The sequence below is a fragment of the Geotrypetes seraphini genome, chromosome 1 (assembly GCF_902459505.1).
Source record: "Geotrypetes seraphini chromosome 1, aGeoSer1.1, whole genome shotgun sequence".
Taxonomy (NCBI): domain Eukaryota; kingdom Metazoa; phylum Chordata; class Amphibia; order Gymnophiona; family Dermophiidae; genus Geotrypetes; species Geotrypetes seraphini.
The window spans coordinates 459,640,699-459,662,649 of record NC_047084.1 but is presented as its reverse complement, the minus strand read 5'-3'; the positions used below and the strand labels follow the sequence as shown (position 1 = coordinate 459,662,649).

Sequence of the window (21,951 nt, the reverse complement as noted above, 5' to 3'; positions counted from 1 at the left end):
CTCTCCGTTCACCCCCCTGACTTCCGTGCACTGTCCTCCCTTGAAGTCCTGTCTCCCCTTGAAGGTCTGTCCCCATCCTGAAAGCCTGATGCCCCCCCGACGTCCGATACATCCCCCCCCCCGGCAGGACCACTCGCACCCTCACCCCGAAGGACCGCCGACTCCCCAACAATATCGGGCCAGGAGGGAGCCCAAACCCTCCTGGCCACGGCGACCCCCTAACCCCACCCCGCACTACATTACGGGCAGGAGGGATCCCAGGCCCTCCTGCCCTCGACGCAAACCCCCTCCCCCCAACGACCGCCCCCCCCAAGAACCTCCGCCCGTCCCCCAGCCGACCCGCGACCCCCCTGGCCGACCCCCACGACACCCCCACCCGCCTTCCCCGTACCTTTGTGTAGTTGGGCCAGAAGGGAGCCCAAACCCTCCTGGCCACGGCGACCCCCTAACCCCACCCCGCACTACATTACGGGCAGGAGGGATCCCAGGCCCTCCTGCCCTCGACGCAAACCCCCCCCCCCCCCAGCCGACCCGCGACCCCCCTGGCCGACCCCCACGACACCCCCACCCGCCTTCCCCGTACCTTTGTGTAGTTGGGCCAGAAGGGAGCCCAAACCCTCCTGGCCACGGCGACCCCCTAACCCCACCCCGCACTACATTACGGGCAGGAGGGATCCCAGGCCCTCCTGCCCTCGACGCAAACCCCCCTCCCCCCCAGCCGACCCGCGACCCCCCTGGCCGACCCCCACGACCCCCCCACCCCCCTTCCCCGTACCTTTGGAAGTTGGCCGGACAGACGGGAGCCAAACCCGCCTGTCCGGCAGGCAGCCAACGAAGGAATGAGGCCGGATTGGCCCATCCGTCCTAAAGCTCCGCCTACTGGTGGGGCTTAAGGCGCGTGGGCCAATCAGAATAGGCCCTGGAGCCTTAGGTCCCACCTGGGGGCGGGGCCTGAGACACATGGTCGGGTTTGGCCCATGTGCCTCAGGCCGCGCCCCCAGGTGGGACCTAAGGCTCCAGGGCCTATTCTGATTGGCCCACGCGCCTTAGGCCCCACCAGTAGGCGGAGCTTTAGGACGGATGGGCCAATCCGGCCTCATTCCTTCGTTGGCTGCCTGCCGGACAGGCGGGTTTGGCTCCCGTCTGTCCGGCCAACTTCCAAAGGTACGGGGAAGGGGGGTGGGGGGGTCGTGGGGGTCGGCCAGGGGGGTCGCGGGTCGGCTGGGGGGGAGGGGGGTTTGCGTCGAGGGCAGGAGGGCCTGGGATCCCTCCTGCCCGTAATGTAGTGCGGGGTGGGGTTAGGGGGTCGCCGTGGCCAGGAGGGTTTGGGCTCCCTTCTGGCCCAACTACACAAAGGTACGGGGAAGGCGGGTGGGGGTGTCGTGGGGGTCGGCCAGGGGGGTCGCGGGTCGGCTGGGGGACGGGCGGAGGTTCTTGGGGGGGGGGCGGTCGTTGGAGGGAGGGGGGTTTGCGTCGAGGGCAGGAGGGCCTGGGATCCCTCCTGCCCGTAATGTAGTGCGGGGTGGGGTTAGGGGGTCGCCGTGGCCAGGAGGGTTTGGGCTCCCTCCTGGCCCGATATTGTTGGGGAGTCGGCGGTCCTTCGGGGTGAGGGTGCGAGTGGTCCTGCCGGGGGGGGGGGATGTATCGGACGTCGGGGAGTCGGCCGGGCAAGAGGGCTTGGGCTCCCTCTTGCTCCGATCGTGGATGCGGGTGGGAGCGCGTGCGAGCGGTCGTTCGGGGTGGGGGTGCGAGCGGTCCTGCTGGGGGGGTGAATCGGGCGTCGGGCGGGGTGGGAACTATGTTTAAAAACTTTTGTATACCGCGCTCAGGCATATAACGCGCGAGGGGTATGCGCGGTACGTAAAATCACGTATAACGCGCGCGTTATATCCGCGAAAATACGGTACTACTCTCCTAATGGCCAAGGTACCGTTTCAATGCCCAGGGTTATTTGAATGTTATTTGAATGTATTGTTTAAATGTTTTCTATCCTATTAAGAATTGTAGTTCCTCCCTTTCTCCTTTTATCGGTAAGTTTTTTTTTTCTTTGTTTTTTGTTATGTCTTGCATATGTGATTTTATTTATCATTTTGTATCCCCTATTTTTTAACTTGTAAATCGCTTAGAACTATTGAAAAGCGTTACATTTTAATAAAACTTGAAACTCACGTACTTCAGAAATCTGAATGTCCAAGTTGGATGATCTTAATAGAATCGTTTTGTAAGGAATTTTAGATGTTTTTAATGAATGATTATAGTATAATCAAGCACATAATTACATCTATAAGCTCTTACTTAAGCCTTTGAACCCTGAAAGCTTTCATATAGTCTCAAATTTGCCATTTTTGTCTAAGATGATCAAGAGCACAATTCTCTTCAGGTTACAAGTATTTGTGGGTGAACAAAGGTAATTGACCACCAAACAAAGACAATTCTGACATCTACTCTCACTTATGAACATTTTCTACAACTTTCGCAGGCATGAGAAACCTGAGGCAAGTCATAAAATTCTTTGACAGAAAACAATTCCAACTCTTGGTGCAATCCCTAATCCTAGGTCTCATAGACTACTGCAACATACTATATCTCCCCTGCACAGCAACCATGATAAAACAACTACAAACAATACAAAACACAGCCCTAAGACTGGTCTACTCACTGAAGAAATTCGACCACATCACAGAGGCATACCACAACTCACATTGGCTCCCAATACAAGCGAGAGTACACTTCAAATTTTAATGCCTACTATTTAAAGCAGGGGTGCCCACACTTTTTGGGCTTGTGAGCTACTTTTAAAATGACCAAGTCAAAGTGATCTACCAACAATAAAATTAAAAAAAAAACACAAAGCACACTGTACGCTGAGAAAATGTTAATTATCATTCCTATTCCAGGGTTTTTCAAAGAGGTCAAAGCAGATGACTCTATGCACTATCACCTCAGTAACAACCAAACAAAAATAGACAAATATACCCCCTCCCTTTTTACTACACCACGATAGCAGTTTTTAGCGCAGGGAGCTGCGCTGAATGCCCAGCGCTGCTCTCGACGCTCATAGGCTCCCTGCGCTAAAAACCTCTATTGCAATTTAGTAAAAGGGGACCTTAGTGTAAAATATAGACAGCAGATATAAATTCAGACACATTTTGATCACTAAATTTAAAATAAAATCATTTTTCCTACCTTGTCTGGTGATTTCATGAGTCTCTGGTTGCACTTTCTTCTCCTGACTGTGCATCCAATCTTTCTTCCCTTCTTTTAGCCTGTATGCTTCCTCTCCTCCAGACCTCATTCTCTCCCCCAACTTTTCCTTCCTCTCTTCCTGCTCTTTCTTTCTCTCTGCCTCCCTTTCTTTTTTTTCTGTTTCTCTTCTTTCCTTCTGTCTACCTGCCTGCCCTTTTTCTTTCTTTCTCCCTGCCCTCCCCCAAGCCACTGCCACTGCCATCGGGGTCCAGGACCCAAACTGCCATCGGGGACCAGGATCCAAACCGCCACCAATAACAGGTCCGAAAGCCGACGACGCCCCAAGCTCTCCCTGCTTCAGCCGACCAGCATCGCGATCGACCTATTGGGGGGAAATGCTGCTGGGTCCTGCCTTCGCGGAAACAGAAAGTAGGCAGGACCCGGCAGCAAGAAGAGGAAATGCTTCACTAACCTGTCTCCTGCCTTAGCCCGTAGCAAACGCTTGCTTCAGGGCTCTCAACATGTGCGTGCCGGGGATATGATAGAGACTTATAAGATCATGAAGGGCATAGAGAGAGTAGAGAAGAACAGATTCTTCAAACTTTCGAAAAATAAAAGAACAAGAGGACACTTGGAAAAGTTGAAAGGGGACAGATTTAAAACGAATGCTAGGAAGTTCTTCTTTACCCAACGAGTGGTGGACACCTGGAATGCGCTTCCAGAGGGAGTAATAGGGCAGAGTACAGTACAGGGGTTTAAGAAAGGATTGGACAATTTCCTGCTGGAAAAGGGGATAGAGGGGTATAAATAGAGGATTACTGCACAGGTCCTGGACCTGTTGGGCCGCCGCGTGAGCGGACTGCTGGGCATGATGGACCTCAGGTCTGACCCAGCATAGGCATTGCTTATGTTCTTATGTTCTCCCTTCTCCCCCCTCCCGGACATAACTTCCGGTTTTGGAGGGAAGAGAAGAGAAGCCGGCACGCACACGTTAGAGCCCGGAGCATAAGTTCGCTACGGGCTGAAATCTCCAAGCCGGGTTTTTTTTAATGTTCAGTGGCGGCGGCAGCAGCAGATGACAGCTGGGCGGACCGCCCAGCTAAAAGGCCCTAAGAAGAACACAGAGGAAGGCTGATCGGCCCGGTAGATCAGGACGGCAACACGAGTCTATCACGGAGCCCGGGATGGGCTCCGCGATCGACTCACGTTGCCTTCCTGAGCTACCGGTCGATCGTGATCGACGTATTGGGCACCCCTGATTTAAAGCAATAAACGGAGACAGCCCAGCTTATTGGAACAATCAACTAATTCAATCCACCTCAACCAGACATAGGAGAACCCACGCACCATTCACACACCCTCCAACCAAAAATGTCAAAAGAAAAAAACTGTACGACAACCTCCTAGCCACTCGAGTTGCAACACTCGACCTCCAACTCTACAACTTATTGACTTCGACTACAGACTACAAAACCTTCAAAAAAGAAATAAAAACCCTTCTATTCAAAAAACACATAAAACCGAATTAACTCAATCAGAAATGTTTCAAGCATCACCTGCAACTACTCCATATGCATTTTTAATACCATGATAATTCAAATGTAATCCTTAGCAACTCAAAGAAATGTACAGACTACTCCCTAAGTACTTCTAATGTCCTGACAATCCATTTGTAATCCGCCTTGAACCGCAAGGTAATGGCAGAATAGAAATCCCTAGTGTAATGTACTATTTATCATTTCTATAGCGTTGAAAGGCGTACGCAGCGCTGTACATTTAATAGATGGAAGACAAAGGAGAAAACAAAATTCTGATTCATCAGTTGGCTGGCATGGGATCAGTAGAAGATCATTTTTATTGGAAACATGGTAGTGTGCGAGTTCGAGATCAAGACTTTTTTTAAAATTGCATTTTAACAAAAAAATAAGGACACAATCTCCTTACAGATAATATTTCAGAAGAAAGGGGGATCAAGATTTCTAAAACCATATCCCGTAGCTTATGTTGTCTGTTTGGGCATACTGCTTTTGCTTGGTTTTTTTGTTGTTGTTGTTGTTGTTTTTTTGTTTTTTTTTAAATCTTTACAAACATAAAAAATGAAGGCAGATAAAGACCACATGGCCTATCCAGTCTGCCTTTCCTCACCAGCTACTAATCTCTACAATCCCTTCTCCGTTAGATATCCATGTGCTTGCCCCATGCTTTCTTCAGTCACTTACAATTATGATTTGGCAATGTGGAGCTTAAGTATTACATTACTTTAAAATACATTTCTAGACTGCAATACCTTCCAGATCGATGCAATTTACATCATCAAGAGACTGTACATCACAGTGAAATATCATCTTCCTTACTTTCCTAAGAATTTTACAAAAAGAGATGTCTTTAATAATTTTCGAAAATGCATATATGAAATCGAAGAAGCAAGCAAAATACGCAGTCCCGAATTCCAACTAGCAGCCTGATATGCAATTGTTCAATGCAAAAAGTTTCTTGTAAAGACATCCTTGTACTGGAGGGAACACAAACAATGAAGTTATCCTTAATGGCCTTAAAAAATGTAAATTGTTCTAGTAAATAACCAGATGCCTGACCATGTACGGCTTCATAACAAAGCATCCCAAACTTAAACCAAACCCTGGCTTCAAAAGGCAACCAATGGAGTTGTCTGTAATATGGAGTAACATGATCTGATTTCTTCAAATTAAAAATTAGACGCACAGCCGCATTCTGGATTTTGTGCAATCTATGCAAATTTGACTGAAGACCTGCCAAATGAACTAAATTACAATAGGCCAGTATACTAAGGGCTCCTTTTACAAAGGTGCATTAGGGTCTTAACGTGCGGAATAGCGCAAGCTAAAATGCCCCGCGCGCTAGCCGCTACCGCCTCCTCTTGAGCAGGAGGTAGTTTTTCGGGTAGCGGGCACTAATCCGGTGCGTGCGCTAAAAGCGCTAAAGCACCTTTGTAAAAGGAGCCCTAAGTATCAGAGTTTGGATCAGTATTCTGAATGCAATGGGATTAAGAAAAGAGTGAAGAAATATTTTTTTAACTAAGGCATTAGTGAATTGTTTCATAGTTAAATTCTTATCCAGGTAAACACCCAAAATTTTAATTTCTGGATCAATAGTGTAGTTTATCTCATCTACAATCAGTTCTTTTTCTATCATTTTATTAGAAGGGGAGGCATAAAATAAATTTCATTTTATCAGTATTAAGTTTTAATTTATACTCCCTCATCCAATTATTCACTGTAAAAATAATCTCCTGAATAATATTCCTGGAAGTTGAAAGACAAGAACTGATGGGAATAGCAATAGTAATGTCATCAGCATAGCTGAATATTTTCAAGCTAAATGAGGATAATCTCCGAGCTAGAGGCAAGATAAATATTAAAAAGTGCAGGAGACAGTGGTGAACCCTGTGGAACCCCACACGGATATTACTCCATCTATTTGAGTATGAACCATTGAAATATACCTGATATGTCTGAGATTTTTTTTTTTTTAATTCATTTTCACATCAAAGAACAAAAACACTTTGATAAAAGAAATTAAATATACAATTATTATCAAAACACAAAAAGAGGAGTAAAACACTCCTATTTCTAATACCATGATCATAGTCCACATTTGGGAGAGGTAAAGCCATACCCAGTCAAGAGGAGTTGACTTTAAGAAATCATTCACGGTCATATTAACACATGTTCTTCATAAGTACAGGGTTCTTTTGGTTATTTACATTTAGGCCTGAGTAGCAGAAATTATGGAGGGGTCTGGAACCTTAATGGCAGCCTTTCCTTCTCAAAAAAATTGCAATTGTTCTGGTTCATAGAAGATATATTTGTTCGCCTGATAAGTAATACAACATTTACAAGGAAATCTAAGCTGATAGGTTGCTCCCAAACCCAAAACTGACTGACGAAACGTCAGAAATTTCTTGCGTCTAGCCTGCGTCCACTTTGAAACATCAGGAAAAATAGCAATCTTGTGATCATAAAATTCAACATTTTCAGTTCTGTAGAAGAGACGAAGAACAGCTTCTTTGTCTTGCAAGAAAGCAAAGGTCACAGGCAGAGTAGCTCTCACTGAAATTTCAATCTGTGAGGATTCCAACATCCCGGTAAAATCCAATTCTCCAGGATGCGTAGGTGACTTATCTTTTTCCTCTTTTAAGATGTTAAGATAATACAATTTCTGCAGCGGAGGCATATTAGTCTCTGGAAATTTTAATACCGAAGTCAGGAAAGAATGAAAAAGTTCTCTAGGAGATTGTATTCTAGATACAGGAAAATTAAGAAATCTCAAGTTCAAATTCCTATTAACATTTTCAAAATTTTCAATTTTCCTGATTAATAGATTTTTATCTTTCATCTGAAGGTTAGATGCAACTTTTAATTCTGAGACTGTTTTCTCTACTTGATCCAATCTACCTGATTGTAGTTGAATTTTTTCTTCACAGTTTTTAATTTGAATTGCAGTTTGTTGAGTTGAAGTAATAAATTGGGAGCATATCTAATGAAGGCTCTCCATGGCGCCTCACAACGCCTCCATATCCACCACTTCTGGCTTAATCAGGGGTTTCAGAGGCCGAATTGGAGAAACTACTCCATTTTCTGCACTTGTCACTCCCTGAGTGCCTCCTCCTCCCCTGCCGATTGCTGGCAACCCGGCAAAGATCGAATCACCTCCAGGGTCAAAGGCAACACCATCGACTCCGATGGAGACTCACTCCCTGATGCTTCCAGTTGAGTCGAGGGACTGCCCGACATCGTCCCGGGACGGGGGGCATTACAGGCCCAAGCAAGCTCAGTGAAAAATCACTGTCTAACTCCGAGGTCTGCCCCCGTCGGAGAGCAGATCTGCCCAATCTTAAAGGGACAGCATAAGCTGTAATAGCTGTCTGACGTGTAACTGAAGAGGCAGAGGAGGCCGGGAGATCTCTCCTCTGTTTCCCCCTGTGTTTCGGCATGTTGGAAATCAAACTCCGCTACTTAAACCAGGTAAGGAAGTCTTCACAGAAAGAAAAAACGCCGCAAGAGGGGGAGCCTCTTACAGCACGTCTCTCCCTGACTCCATCTTGGCTCCTCTCATGTCTGAGATTTTTAAAAGTCTTGAAACCAATAAAGTACCTTCCCTGTAATTCCCATATCCAATCATTCTAGTAAGATATCATGATCTACAAGATCAAAAGCCAAACTAAGATCAAATTGCAGTAAAAGCACTCCAGTACCTTTACTAAACCAAGTATATAAATAATTCAAGAGCGAGATGATTAAAGTCTCAGTACTGTGCAAGGGTCAAAAACCTGATTGTGACTCATGTAGGAAAGGAAACAAATTCAAATAGTCCAATAATTGATGGTATACTATTCCCTCCATTAATTTCACAAAGAAAGGTAGTGAAGCTACTGGCCTATAATTGCTAACATCTGACAAGGTAATTTTTAAATTTTAACAAATGGAGTGATCACAATATGCCCTTTATTTTTTGGAAAGCTACCTGTCACCAATAGAAAAGATCTTTTTGGCTAGAGGCTCTCATAACCGAAGAAGAGTAAGAATCTAATGAACAAGATGATTTGGAGTATTTTGCATATAAAGTTTGAAACTGAAACCAATCCAGTACTTCAGGGGTGTCCAATGTCGGTCCTCGAGGGCCGCAGTCCAGTCGGGTTTTCAAGATTTCCCCAATGAATATTCATGAGATCTATTTGCATGCACTGCTTTCATTGTATGCTAATAGATCTCATGCATATTCATTGGGGAAATCCTGAAAACCCGACTGGATTGCGGCCCTAGAGGACCGACATTGGACACCCCTGCAGTACTTTAAAAGAACCCCAATGCAAAACATGCTGATACAGGAACATTAGAATTCATGATCAAAGTATCTTGAGTAATAGAGCAGGAATCTCTAGATGACTTTATTTTCTGCTTGAAATAAAATGCAATCTCTGCAGCTGAAGGGGCCGAAGCTTGAGGAAACATCAAAGATGGAAGCAACTAATTTGAAAAGTTTAGTATCCGGATTTGCTGGATTAACCTTTAACATTTTTCTTTTATTTTCATTTTATACTCCTTTATACTCTTATGCCAAGATAGTTTGTCCTCCACTGATTTACCACCTCTTTTACAAAGGCGCACTAAGCGTTTTAGCGCTGATTTAGCACATGCTAAATCAACGCCTGCACTAACCACTAACGCGTCCATAGGATAACATGCACGCATTAGCGTTTAGCTCGTGCTAAAAAGCATAGTGCTCCTTTCTAAAAGAGGGGGTTAGTTTATTGCCAACTACACTCTGATTGTCTTAACGAGCGTTTACAATTTAATAATTCATGGTCATACCTAGGTTCGTTTTTTTCTTTTTAGTAATAGACTGGCTCAGAGCTATTTCATCCAAATAGACAAACTTATATTATCGCATTGATTGAGAAAGTTTTCGGTCATGTCTTGGTTCATAATGGTTCCAAAATTCAGTAGAATTAACTATTCCCCTTGACTGTATTTTAATTTGGGGGGCATGTATCTTAATATTAGGAAAAGATAGCCAATTTAAGTTAAAACAGCATACAAAATGATCAGACCAGATTATTGGATTCCAAACTTCATCTGAAATGTTAATACTGGAAGATGAAAAATCACGTATCTTTGCTGATGACTTACAGATAGATCTACATTCCTTTCAGTAAGGATCAGGATGAGCAAACAGAAAAGCTAGCAAACTGCAAGTACAAGGGGGCGTAATGAATAACACCTTTGAAAAGAATTCCTCTGTTTGGCCATCAAATCAGGACGTCACAACTTCCTCGATATCTTCATCACTTGAAAACTGCTGTCCATAGAGATTTCTTCAAAACTCGGAATAGGAAATAATCCAAGGGGGCCAGATCAGGACTGTAGGGTGGATGGTTCAACTGCTGAAACCCACATTCTCAGATGACAGCCTGTGATTGTCGTGACGTGCACCGGCGCATTATCGTGAAGAAGCAGCATGCCTGCTGTGAGTTTTCCTTGTCTTTTTTTCCTTGATTGATTCCTGCAAAGTGATCATTGTGTTGGCGTAACTCTCCCCAGTTATGGTTGTCTTGTGTGGCATGAACTCCAGAAGCAAGAGTCCTTTATAATAATAATAATAATAATAATAATTTTATTTTTATATACCGCCAAAGCCATGAAAAGTTCGAGGCGGTTTACAACAAGAAGCGAAGTTGCCATGACTTTGCCTGCAGATTTTTCTGTCTTGAATTTTTTTTTTGGGGGGGGGACGACTTGTGCTTCCACTGCATTGACTCCATTTTGGCCTCAGGATCTCTGTGATAGACCCAAGTCTCATCTCCAGTCACCAAATGATGAAAAAAAATTCACTTGATCTTCACAGAGCATCTCCAAGTTCTCCTGACAGCACTGGAACCTCATGGCCTTCTGACATGGCGTCAGCATTCTTGGAACCCATCTTGCACTAACCTTGTACATGCCCAACATTTCATGATTTTCCAAACTGTACCTGCTAAGATGCTCATTTCTGTGGAAGTGAGAGGGTCATCTTCAATGGACTCTCTACCCCACTTAAACTGCTTGCTCCAAAATTTTACTTTGTAGGATGATGGGGCAGTCATGCATTCATGGATCTCCTTTGGCTTTTTTCTCCTTCTTTTGTAAGAAATTTTATCACTGAATGGTGCTCCGAATGTAGCAGTTTCTTACTTGATTTCCACAAGGACTCTCCTGACATCCTGTCTCGTGGAATGTTAGACATGCACAGATTTGTTTCAACATGCTTGCTACTTTCTTTCATACTCAGGTAGATAAAATTATTGAATGCCTTGTATTTAAGGAATGGATGTTGTTGAATTTCAAGTTCCAGCCTAATTTGCAAAATTTATTTATTTAGTTAGTTAGTTTTCTATACTGTTCTCCCAGGTACTTGTCAGTCCCAGCAGACTCACAATCTATCTAATGTACCTGGGGCAATGGGGGGGATTAAGTGACTTGCCCAAGGTCACAAGGAGCAGCGTGGACTTGCACCTACAACCTCAGGGTGCTGAGGCTGTAGCTTTAACCACTGGCATCGTAGTTGCATGATCCCTTAGCCAGTTATCAGTTGGGAAAAGGAGAGAGGTGTTAATGCTAAAGAAAAGGTTTGTCAACTAGTGTCAGTTATCAGTTGGGAAAAGGAGAGAGGTGTTAATGCTAAAGAAAAGGTTTGTCAACTAGTGTTAAATATGGATGCTAACAATGGAATGCCAAATTTCCAAAGTTGTATTGTTAGGATTTTATTACTTCTATTGCCTGTGTACTTTTCATCTAACCTTTGAGCAGCAGGATTTTGCACCTGTTAAGCATGTGGTTATGATGCCATGGTTGGACTCCTGCATCACCCTATAGTGGAGATAGGGAATAAGACACATGGGTTGACTGTAATGAGCCCGACTTAGGGCTCCTTTTACAAAAGTGCGTTAGGACCTTAATGCATGGAATAGCGCGTGCTAGCCACTACCGCCTCCTTTTAAGCAGGCGGTAATTTTTCAGCTAGTGTGCGCTAAAAACGCTAGCACAACTTTGTAAAAGGAGCCCTTAGTATTATCAAAACCAAGGGACCATATTTTCCAAGTTTATTTGTCATTCTGCTGTCCACCTATCCTCTAGGGAGCCCACTCAAAGCCTTGATTCTAGCGTTTAAGTCTTAGTCTCGGTTACATCTTTGACTGGCTTAATTATTTACCATCTGACTCATTCTGTTATCAGAATGACAGGATCTTTGTGTCACCACCAAATAGTAAAAGCTCAGTTGAGTGTGTTTTCTCAATTTTTTTCTACAGTGATGGAATGAATTACCATCTTTGTTCTTTCTGCAAATTCAGGAAAGCTTTGAAAATATGTCTCCCATTTACACAGTAACATAGTAGATGACGGCAGATAAAGACCCAAATGATCCATCCAGTCTGCCTAACCTGATTCAATTTAAATTTTTTCTTCTTAGCTATTTCTGGGCAAGAATCCAAAGCTCTACCCGGTATGGTGCTTGGGTTCCAACTGCCGAAATCTCTGTTAAGATTTACTCCAGCCCATCTATACCCTCCCAGCCATTGAAGACCTCTCCAGCCCATCCTCCCCCAAACGGCCATATACAGACACAGATTGTGCAAGTCTGCCCAGTACTGGCCTTAGTTCAATATTTAATATTATTTTCTGATTCTACTGATTCTATTAATATTATTTTCTGATTTAGTGAATTAAGCTATACTGGCTAACACTGAAACTGTATTAGGTTCTAATATTGAATTTTCTGCTATCATGGAGTGGATTATTCTTTAGACAGGATTCTTCCTGGGCACTGAACTGATACAGATAATGGTGATTTATATGTTCTTTCTGATGTTTGCTTTATGCATTTTTATAAATGTTTTCCTGTAACCTATCCTGGGTGTTTTTTTTAAGGAATTAGCAACACAATGAAATAAATGTCATAACAATGACCCAACTAAAGTGTGTATATTTGCGGGGGGGGGAGGGGGGAATTGATATTCTGGAGACTGCAAATGGAGGTACATGAATCCAGATCCCAGCCTGACTCTGATTCAGCCTGAAGAAACGGAAGCAGGGAAAATTGAGCAAACTACAAAAAGATTCACATTCTCAAAAGCAACATATTCCAATCATTAATCTCAAAATTAAATGCTTTTTATACCTTTTGTTTCTAGGCATTTTACAGTATTTTTCTCATCATGCTGACCTCAGACTCTCTCTGCCCCCATCCCCCCCTTTCCAATTTTTTTTGTCTACCCCTCACTTCTTTGGTCTTTTCTTTTTTTAAAAAAAATTATTTATTTATATACCACTTATATCCTAAGTGGTTTACATTCAGGTACTTTATCATATTTCCCTATCTGTCTCGGTGAGCTCAAACTCTATCTAGTGTACCTGGGGCAATGAGGGGATTAAGTGACTTGCCCAGGGTCACAAGGAGCAGCGAGGGATTTGAACCCACAACCTCAGGGTGCCGAGGCTGTAGCTCTAACCCCTGCACCACATACTGTTTCTTCTCTCATTTTTTATTCAGTTCCTTCCTTACTTTTATCTCAAACATCTTTTCCCTTTCATCTGTTTTCTTCCAACTTAGATGCCACTCCTTCCCCTCTCATTCTCAAGTTTAACTTCTCATCTACCTGTCAACCTTCCAGCTCCAACTCAATTTGCAGTTCATTTTGATGCTTCCCAGTACCTCCTCAGTCTTCCCATTCCTCTATTCTCATTCCATTTTCCCCTCTCTCTTTTGCCACATCTTTACTGCCCCATTTCCATCCTCTGTACTCACCCTCAGCCCTTTTACTTTTTTTCCCTCTCTCATCCCTCAACTCACCTCAGTCCTCCATTTCACTCATCCTCTTCCCTGCCTCCAGTCATCCTCTTCTCTCCAGTATTCCCATCCTGCCACTATGCCTCTTTCATTATGTTTCCAGTGTCATTTCCACCATCTTGGCCTCTTCTCAGGCCCATGCTTTTCCCCTCTCTCTCATCCCCTCTACATTCTTCTCCACTGCCCCTCACCAATTTCCCAATCTTCTAGGCTTTTCTTACTATATCTCAACCTTTTCTCCTGTCCCACCCCATCTTAACCCTTATCCTGAGCTCATATCTCCCACTCATCTAATGCATCCACACTTACACACTCATGCCTCTCACTCAATTGCTGACTCCCTGCTGCTCTCAGAATCTCTACTCTCTTTCTAAGTTCCCATGCTCTCTGTCAATCCATGAGTTCCCATGTTCCTCCTACCCAGCCAAGGGCAGGATGCACAAAGCTCCATCACCAAGTAAAAAATACCATGATGGGAATGATTTTTGTTTTGTGAGTGATGCTCTGCACAAATAAGCTTGTAAAAATGTATGGATGCTATTCGTGTGGAGCAGCCTCGGTAAAAGGAGGAGGAACTGTGCCTGGCACTTGCCCCGTCAGGTCAGAAAAAAAAACCCCAAATTTTAAAGAGCTCTTTTGGGCTCATTTCTTCTACCGCTGCTGATTCTCCCTGACGGCTTATCTAATCACAGCAGGGGAATTTCTGATCAGCTGATCAGGGATTCCCCTGCCGTAATTAGATGAGCCGGCAGAAAAACAGGGCTGCAAACTTTTTTTAATGCATGTATAACACACGCACAATAAAAACAGGGCTGCAAACTTTTTTTAATGCATGTATAACACACGCACAATAGCTGCGCCCATTAAAAGAAAAAAAAAAACTTCTGATCCCTCCCACAAGCCCTCCAATGGTCCCCACTCCCACTGAGCTCCCCAAATAACCTGGTAATCTAGTGGGCTGGGCTGGGACCCTCCAAACATCCCTGTACTTTTTCATGAAACATTGGCCAGGAGGGATATTCACTCTTGCCTACCTAACGGCCCGCCTCTTGAAAATGGCTGCCATGCCCCAGGTGGTGCATCCTTGGATGTACTGGGAGGGGCCTTAGGTGCCTGAGCCAATCAGGGCCTTAGGCAGCCCTGCCAGTACATCTGCAAAGGACTTTTTTGGTTTAATTTTAATGGGCTCAGCTGTTGTGCATGTGTTGTGTGCTCATACAACACACACACAGAAGCTACCAACAGCTGCTGGAAAATTTTGGCATCAATTATTCGTTGCCGAGGGGAGCATTCCCATTTCTGCATTGCAAGGAGAGCTTTTTGTGATGCATTTGTAAAGGGTTCGCAGTCGGTAGCAGCCACGGAGAACCCTTTCGAGCATCAGCAGGATGGTTTCCGTCCCAGTAAAGACTACTTTAACAAGTCTTACTGGCTCGGAAACCTTTTGTACATCTGCTCTTTTTCTAATCCTCAAGTCCAAGCAGCAGTATCCCCTATCCAACCTACTCCATCTGTCCCCCATCCTCAAGGTGCTCAATGTTCTCCCTCTATCCCCTTAACCCCTTCTTTTCTTCCATTACCTCTTACATCCTTCATCCTGCCCCAAAGTGTCTCGCATGGACTCCCTCAGCAGACTATTCCACACAATAATGACTAGGCAAAAACCAACCAACCAAAGTCTCTCCCTCAATCCCTCCTACTTGCTACTGCAGTCTCCCAGTTGGTCCTTAGGCAGTGGCTTTGGAAAGATCCAGAATGCAGGCCAAGAGACTTCAGTGGTAGCACATTGAGAATAACATGGGGACAAATTTGTCCCTGTGGGACCTCAATATCCCTCAATGTCCCTGTTCCATTCCTGCAAATTCTGCCTTAACTGCACGAGCCTTGAACACTTATGATTTTAAAGTGTTTGAGGCTTGTGCAGATGGGGCAGGGATAGGGGACAGAGCTTGTGGCAATGGGGAAAATCTGTCCCCATGTCATTCTCTAGAGGGCTCTCAAGCACAAAGACACCCACCATGCTTTCCCCCCTCCCCCCATCCAGCCACTCTCTCTGCCTGGTCCAGCATTTGTAAAACCCCACATTTCTTCCTGCTGCACAATGGCTTCTTATAGCTGTCTCCTTCAGCCATCTGGTTCCTACTTGAACCATTTGGGGTTCTTCAGTTCAACCTGGCTCAAACGGTGTTTCTACAGGAACCGTGATGCTGCAGGAGGAAGTATAGGTTGTTTCATGTGTCAGCTCAGGCACAGAGGGATGGTTAAAGGGAGAAAAGAAAAAACAAGTCTGGCCGCAGTGAGGTGCGGAGGGGGGGAGGGGAAAGGCTCTGCAAGGAAAGAGAATGGAGTGCTAGCATACTTAAAACTCCAGGATGTGAGAGTCAGGAGACCCAGGCACCCACAGCTAATTATGCCTCTACTTCTCTCCAAATCAGGAAAAGAGCTGCCTGGTCTGCTGTCTCTCCCTTCTCATCTAATTCATATGTACCACCACCCTGTGTCTCCGCAGAGACTCACCTTCTTAAAAAAGGTATGGGGATGCCATCGATGACCGTCCCAGCAGCGCCATCCCTCTGAACATAGGTAGCATACACCTGCTATCCCACAAAGACAACTCATGGGAACAGTTCTGCAACAGGATACCTTGGGGCTAATTTTATACAGACGTGTATAAAAATTTGACACAGGAGAAAAGAACAAATGACAAGAATGTGAAAACTTTAAGCCACAGATGTACGCGTGTTCAGGGGTGGATTCTGGGTGGAGCACGCATAGAGTAGCAATTTGCAAGGACTGTTTATAATATACACACATTTACATCTAATCTCCAGCAGGTGTAAGTGGATGTGGGCTCTTGTTACCCATAATTCCTGCAGGATTTGTACTGAGATTTTATAAAACCAAAATAGGTGCCTACTTGGCCTCCTCACTTTGGGTTCAAGCCCCCTTCAAAATTATAGCTTCAGGACTGGCAGAAAAGGTCCTCCATTGGTGGCCAGGCCAGTGGCACTTTCCATAGGCTACCACTGACCCACCCTTCTCCCATGTATGCTTAATTTTCACAGAAGCAGGGGTGGAGAGTAGAAGGGCGGGGCAAAGTTTTGTATCCTCCCCCCTTTGGGTTTAGGCCCTCCAAAATTTAAGGTCTAACTACATGACTGTTCCTCACCTAAGCAATCTGATATAAATGACCTTCTGTGTGTACAAATTGGATATTAAAAGCACCTCAAGAAGTCTAATACATTAGGATATAAACCCTTACTCTTAAGTGCTGTAATTTCACACTGCCAGGCTGAGGGAGTACCTCTTAGAGGATGGGCCTTACAGAAACAGGCCTCATTGCAGCACAATTCCTCATTCTCAATAACAGCACACCACAGACCAAATCTAAGCTAGGTCCAGTGTTGTGAGTTGTGTCATTTGGACCGGGGATGCTTCCTCTACACTTCACTCATATTAAATCAGTTAAAAAAAAAAAACAAAACAAAACCAACCAAAACCAACAACCCAACCCACTGTGAAATAAATACAAGAGCTGTTCTTTAACATATCCCCTCTCCCTCCTCCTTACCTCTTCAAGAGGGGTGATAGAAGAGCTCTCCCCACCATAGTATGGGTTTCTGTCCATGTGCAGCACCTTCATGCCATTCACTGACATGATACCAGAAAGGATGCATTCCTGCAAAAAAAAAAAATCAGCTTGTTAGTGACTTGCTGGGCTGAGCCTAACACACTTCAGGCTTCTTTCACTCAGTGACTTCTTGGGCTGAGTCAAGCTTAAAGCTCTACAGACTGTTTCTGCAATTGGCTAGACATGGACTAAACCAGTGGTCTTTGCTAATCTTTAAACAAGGGATGTTTTGGGTCCAAAAGGGTCAGCAGAGAGTCAACAAATATCTTCCTTCCTGGGGCCATTACAAAAATAACGTTTCACGACATTCATTCCCACCAGAACACCTGGCCTTAGTCATATGTTCAGAACATAAACTAAAAGTTCTAATATACACAAACAAAACCCTAAGATGCCAGACTCTGCATGCAGTACAGCACCATAGATAAAAATGCATTTCTTCCTGAACAGTGCAAAATATAGACAGAAGATGTAAATTCTGAAAACTGACACATCTCAATCACTAAATTGAAAATAAATTCACTTTTCCTACCTTTGTTGTCTGGTGATTTTATTTTTCTACTCATCTTTTTCCCAGTTTCTGGTTGCACTTCCTTCTGTCTGTGCTCTTATCTCTGCTTCCAGGGCCGCCTTATCCATTTGGTGTTTTTCTCTCCTTCACTTTCTGCCCTACATCCATCTTTGGCATTAACTTTTAAAATTCAACTTTGTTCTATTTTTCTGCTTCCTCAAATCTATTTAATTTTCCATGTTTTCTCTTCCCATTTATCCATGTGTACTATCTCCGCCCTCTCTGCCCTTCCACACCATCCATGTATGCCATCAACTCCCTCTTTCTTCTCCCCTATTCCCATCTATCCATAACAACATTTCTTGGATGCACACCTTCTTGCAAATCATATTGAGGGCTACGGTATATCTGGGTCTCCAATCAGGAGTACCTAAATGGGCCGCCGCGTGTGCAGATCACCGGACTGGATGGACCTCGGTCTGATCCGGTGAAGGCTTTTCTTATGTTCTTATGTTCCCTTCCCCACCTTTCCCATCCCTGTGTACCATCTTCTTCCTCTCTTTCCCTCTCCTTTGGTCTGGGATCTTTGGGCCAGATTCACCAACCTGCCCGATTGGGCCCGAACCGGGCAAGTCCGACAAATTCAGCAAATTAAAATATGCAGATGGGGCAATCAGAGGAACGCCCCCATCTGCCGGCACGGATCACTTTTGTGATCCCCACGCATGAGCAGATGGTCTGCGCATGCGTTTTGTGTCTGGTTTTGGGCTGTTTTTTTTTCAGGCCCGACTCTCCTGCTCCTGTTATCGTCGCCACCGGCAGCCTCTTCCCAGCGGCAGCCTCCTCTTCCCTTTGCCGACATTCAGCTGGTCATGCCCTGCTCTCTGCGCCTTCCCTGCAATGCAAGCCCACAGGTTTAAAGCAGGGCTGCACTGCGGTGTGCAGCCCCGCTTTAAATCCGCAGGCTCACGCTGCAGGAAAGGCAGCAGAGATCAGTCTGGGCAGCGAGAGGAGCTAACAGTTTCAAATTGGCAAAGATCTAATAGAACTTCAAAGGAAAGCGAGAGGGGATTAGCAGGCTCCTGACCCAAGGAGAAACACGAGATCCGATTCAGGGTTTATTGCCCGCAAGCCTGGGATATGAACAAAATAGGGGGTAGAAGAAATCTCAAGACTGGAGGAAGCCAGAAAGCTCGATCGAGGCTTCTCTGAAGAGCAGCACAGATTTTAAATTAGAAGCAGAAAGTATCACCCTGATTTTAGATAGTAGCTCTCCACAGGCAGGAGACAAGAAGATCCGGGTGGGGCAGAGCAGGGCGGCATTCAGGGCGAGCAGGCAGGAGACAGATCGAGGCAGAGCAGGAGAGTCGGAAAGATGTTTTCAACTGGTCCCCAGCAGTCGCTTCTTGCGTTGATCAGCCAGCCCAATTGGATCGTGAAATTTGTGTCGTGAATCGCGTCCCTGCCTTCTTTGCATGCGTTTCTCCTCATTTGCATGCACGAATTCGAAGCAGATACGCAGGAGAGGTTAGTGAATGGGGCCTGAGGGAAATCTGGTTGCAAAGTGGTCGCAAACCGATCGGTACACGATCGGTTTGCTTTGTGAATCTAGCCCTTTATCCTCTCCTTCCCACAGTCTGGCATCTCTCTCCCTTTCCCTCCTCCCCCCTTGTGGTCTGGCATCTCTCTAAACTTCCCTTCCCTGGTCTGGCATTTCTCTCTCCTTCCCACCCTCTCCAGTAATCTCTCTCTCTCTCTCTCTCTCCTTCCCTTTCTTCCTTCTTGTAGTCTGGTATTTCCTCTTCTCACTTCCTCCTCCCTACCATGGTCTGGCATCTCTGCCCTCCCCTTCCCCAAAGGTCTGACATTTTTTTTATTCCTCCCCCTCCCTGCAGTCGAGCATAACCACAACCCTTCCTGCAATCCCCCCAAGACCTCCCCTGCATTCCTCCCCTCCACGGGATCCCATATAGCAACAGCTCTTTCACTCTTCGGGCCTATGGCAGCGCAAGTAAAGTAAACACGTTGCTTTCGCTGACTTATGCGGGGGACAAGAAGCAGTAGCAGAGGGAAAACTTCTGGGTCACTGAAGGCAGCGAGTTTACTCCCCTCAAGTTGCCGGTGGCCCGAAGAGAAAAAGTGGCTGTAGCAATGGATCCTGCAGGGGGGTGGGGGAATACAACCCTGGACTGCAGAGCGAGCCACCAAAAAGGTCTCCGCAGGCCGCTATTGGCTTGCAGGCCTTGCAATGAAGACCACTGGACTAAATAAAAAATGCAATTTCTTTCACCCTAACGAGATTTTTAAAAACACATTATAATTTAATAATTATGCAAGCAGCCACCAGAGGAATAACTAGAACTAAGTATTTGGCACCATGGCCTCTGAAAATCAAGAAAATACTAATAGTTTACTTGCACTTTTATCATTTACAAATTACAGCAAAGAAAGAAAGAAGAAGAAAAAAAAAAAAAGAGGCCCAAGACAATAAACGACTCCCCTGAGGAACATGATGACACCTGTCAGTGACAGAGACTAGAACTAAAATACATGGAGATAAAATAAAATGAATCCCCAGCACTTAGATATGAACAGTCTCTAAATGAGCCTGGTATTGGCCCTGCTTCCAAATGCAGCACTCTAACCCACCTAATTTGTGCATTCTGTATCATAAAAAACAAGACAGCCATACTTTGGAGTACAGTGGATATTCTGTAGTTCTCAATATAAACGAGTCAGTGACAGCAGAATAGCAGATCACAAGCAGATGACAGCTTGAACATGATGGCTGGTCATGGATCCATACTCAGAGGTCTGGAGTGGACTATGTAAATCTCACTTTAAGGCCACATAAAATCAAGATTAGTTTCTCTCCTGGAGGAAAACCATGTTTCCCTATATTCCTAAATATAATTAAAGAATGTTTTTGAGTAGGTTGCAGGATCTCTGATCACTGTCCCTAAATCATGCCTTCTCATTGAGCTTCCAGTTCCACAATTACATTTCTCCTCCTCACACCCAGAAAACAAACAATAAAGGCAACAGAGGCAGAGAAAAAGGGTGGGTTACTAAACCACTGGCCTCAGCAACTGGTGAATCAATATAAACGCCTCCATTTTATTGCTGATCCATCCGCATCTTTTTGTATATATTTTGTTATATAAAGGAACACTGTATGTCACTTCAGTTTAACCCCTTTTGTAAAAAAAAAAAAAAAAAAAAAAAGACTATACTACAGGTTGCAAAATTCCAAGCTGTTTATGGCCATTTAAAAATGAATAAAGCCTCTGGTTTGCACAGTCCTTCCCACCCCACCTTCGCCATCATCACCGCCCTCTTCTCCACCCTGCAATCCCCCAAACAGTACACAGCTGAAAAATAAGAAGAAAATAGGGGGGGGAAAGGCCTACATAAAGGGAAGGAGGGGCAGAATGATGCAACATTGCAAAAGAAAAACTGATGCATGCACTTCCCAGTCCCCTAAATCATCTTTATTATATGGCCAGCCCTCTATTCCGGGAAAGGCTTGCATATAAGGAGCAATGGGTGTCTTCGGTTTCTGACTGCAGATATAAGTGAGGTGCTTGTCATTTTCAGGGGTGGGTACTCACGGTCAGGCCTGTGCCCAGGACAATCACATCGTATTCTTCATCCATGCTTCCTACTAAGGCGGAGGAGGCTGCAGAGATGCAGCGGCTGCAGCAGGAGCCAGGAAAAGAGGCTGCTGACAATTGGACCAAAGATGGCTCGAGAAGCGGAACCGCTTCATCTACCCGCACAATCCCTCCGCGACGTCAAAGAGTTCCGCATCCTCCCTGCACTGTTGAAGCCCAAGGCGGGAGAATCGGAGACAAGACGGTATTTCAGCATCCCTTTCCTGGATCCTGCTATCTGCCTGGCCCCCTGTTCTCTTCACAAACCCCTGCTGCAGTAGCGATGGAGAGAAAGAGGGTGGATGACCTTGGTGAGGAGGTCCGAGATCCCTGCGCTGCCTGCATCAGCCTGCAAAGAACTGCCACCTCCCAGTGATCTTCGACATGCAAATGAAAGTACTGTATTCGTTAGACCAATTTTATATATGCATATTTATTATACGTTATATATAGTTTATTCTAGCTATATATTATTTCTTTTTATAGGTATAATATATGCAATGTAGAGTACATGGATTTGTTCAATTTTTTATTACAACAAATAAACTTCGAACAAAACTATTTTCATATTTTTAAAAAACATCTCCGCCTGTAACTTAAGTTGCAGA

At 44.9% G+C, this 21,951-nt stretch overlaps 1 protein-coding gene across 2 annotated transcripts in view; it reads right to left on the bottom strand.

The window, feature by feature from the left end:
* Window positions 1-21,444, bottom strand: part of GDI1 (GDP dissociation inhibitor 1) — a 71,804-nt gene extending 50,360 nt beyond the window's left edge. Inside the window, exons 1-3 of one of the 2 annotated variants that reach the window (XM_033922783.1) lie at window positions 21,302-21,437; window positions 17,120-17,227; window positions 16,066-16,198 (exon numbers count right to left, since the gene is read on the bottom strand). In XM_033922783.1, the coding sequence (XP_033778674.1) occupies window positions 16,066-16,198; window positions 17,120-17,157 (171 nt within the window). In that variant the 5' untranslated portion in view covers window positions 17,158-17,227; window positions 21,302-21,437. Of the gene's footprint in view, window positions 1-16,065; window positions 16,199-17,119; window positions 17,228-21,301 lie in introns of both variants that reach the window. The other variant, XM_033922794.1, reaches the window with a different exon arrangement.
* Between the last annotated feature and the right edge of the window lie 507 nt (window positions 21,445-21,951).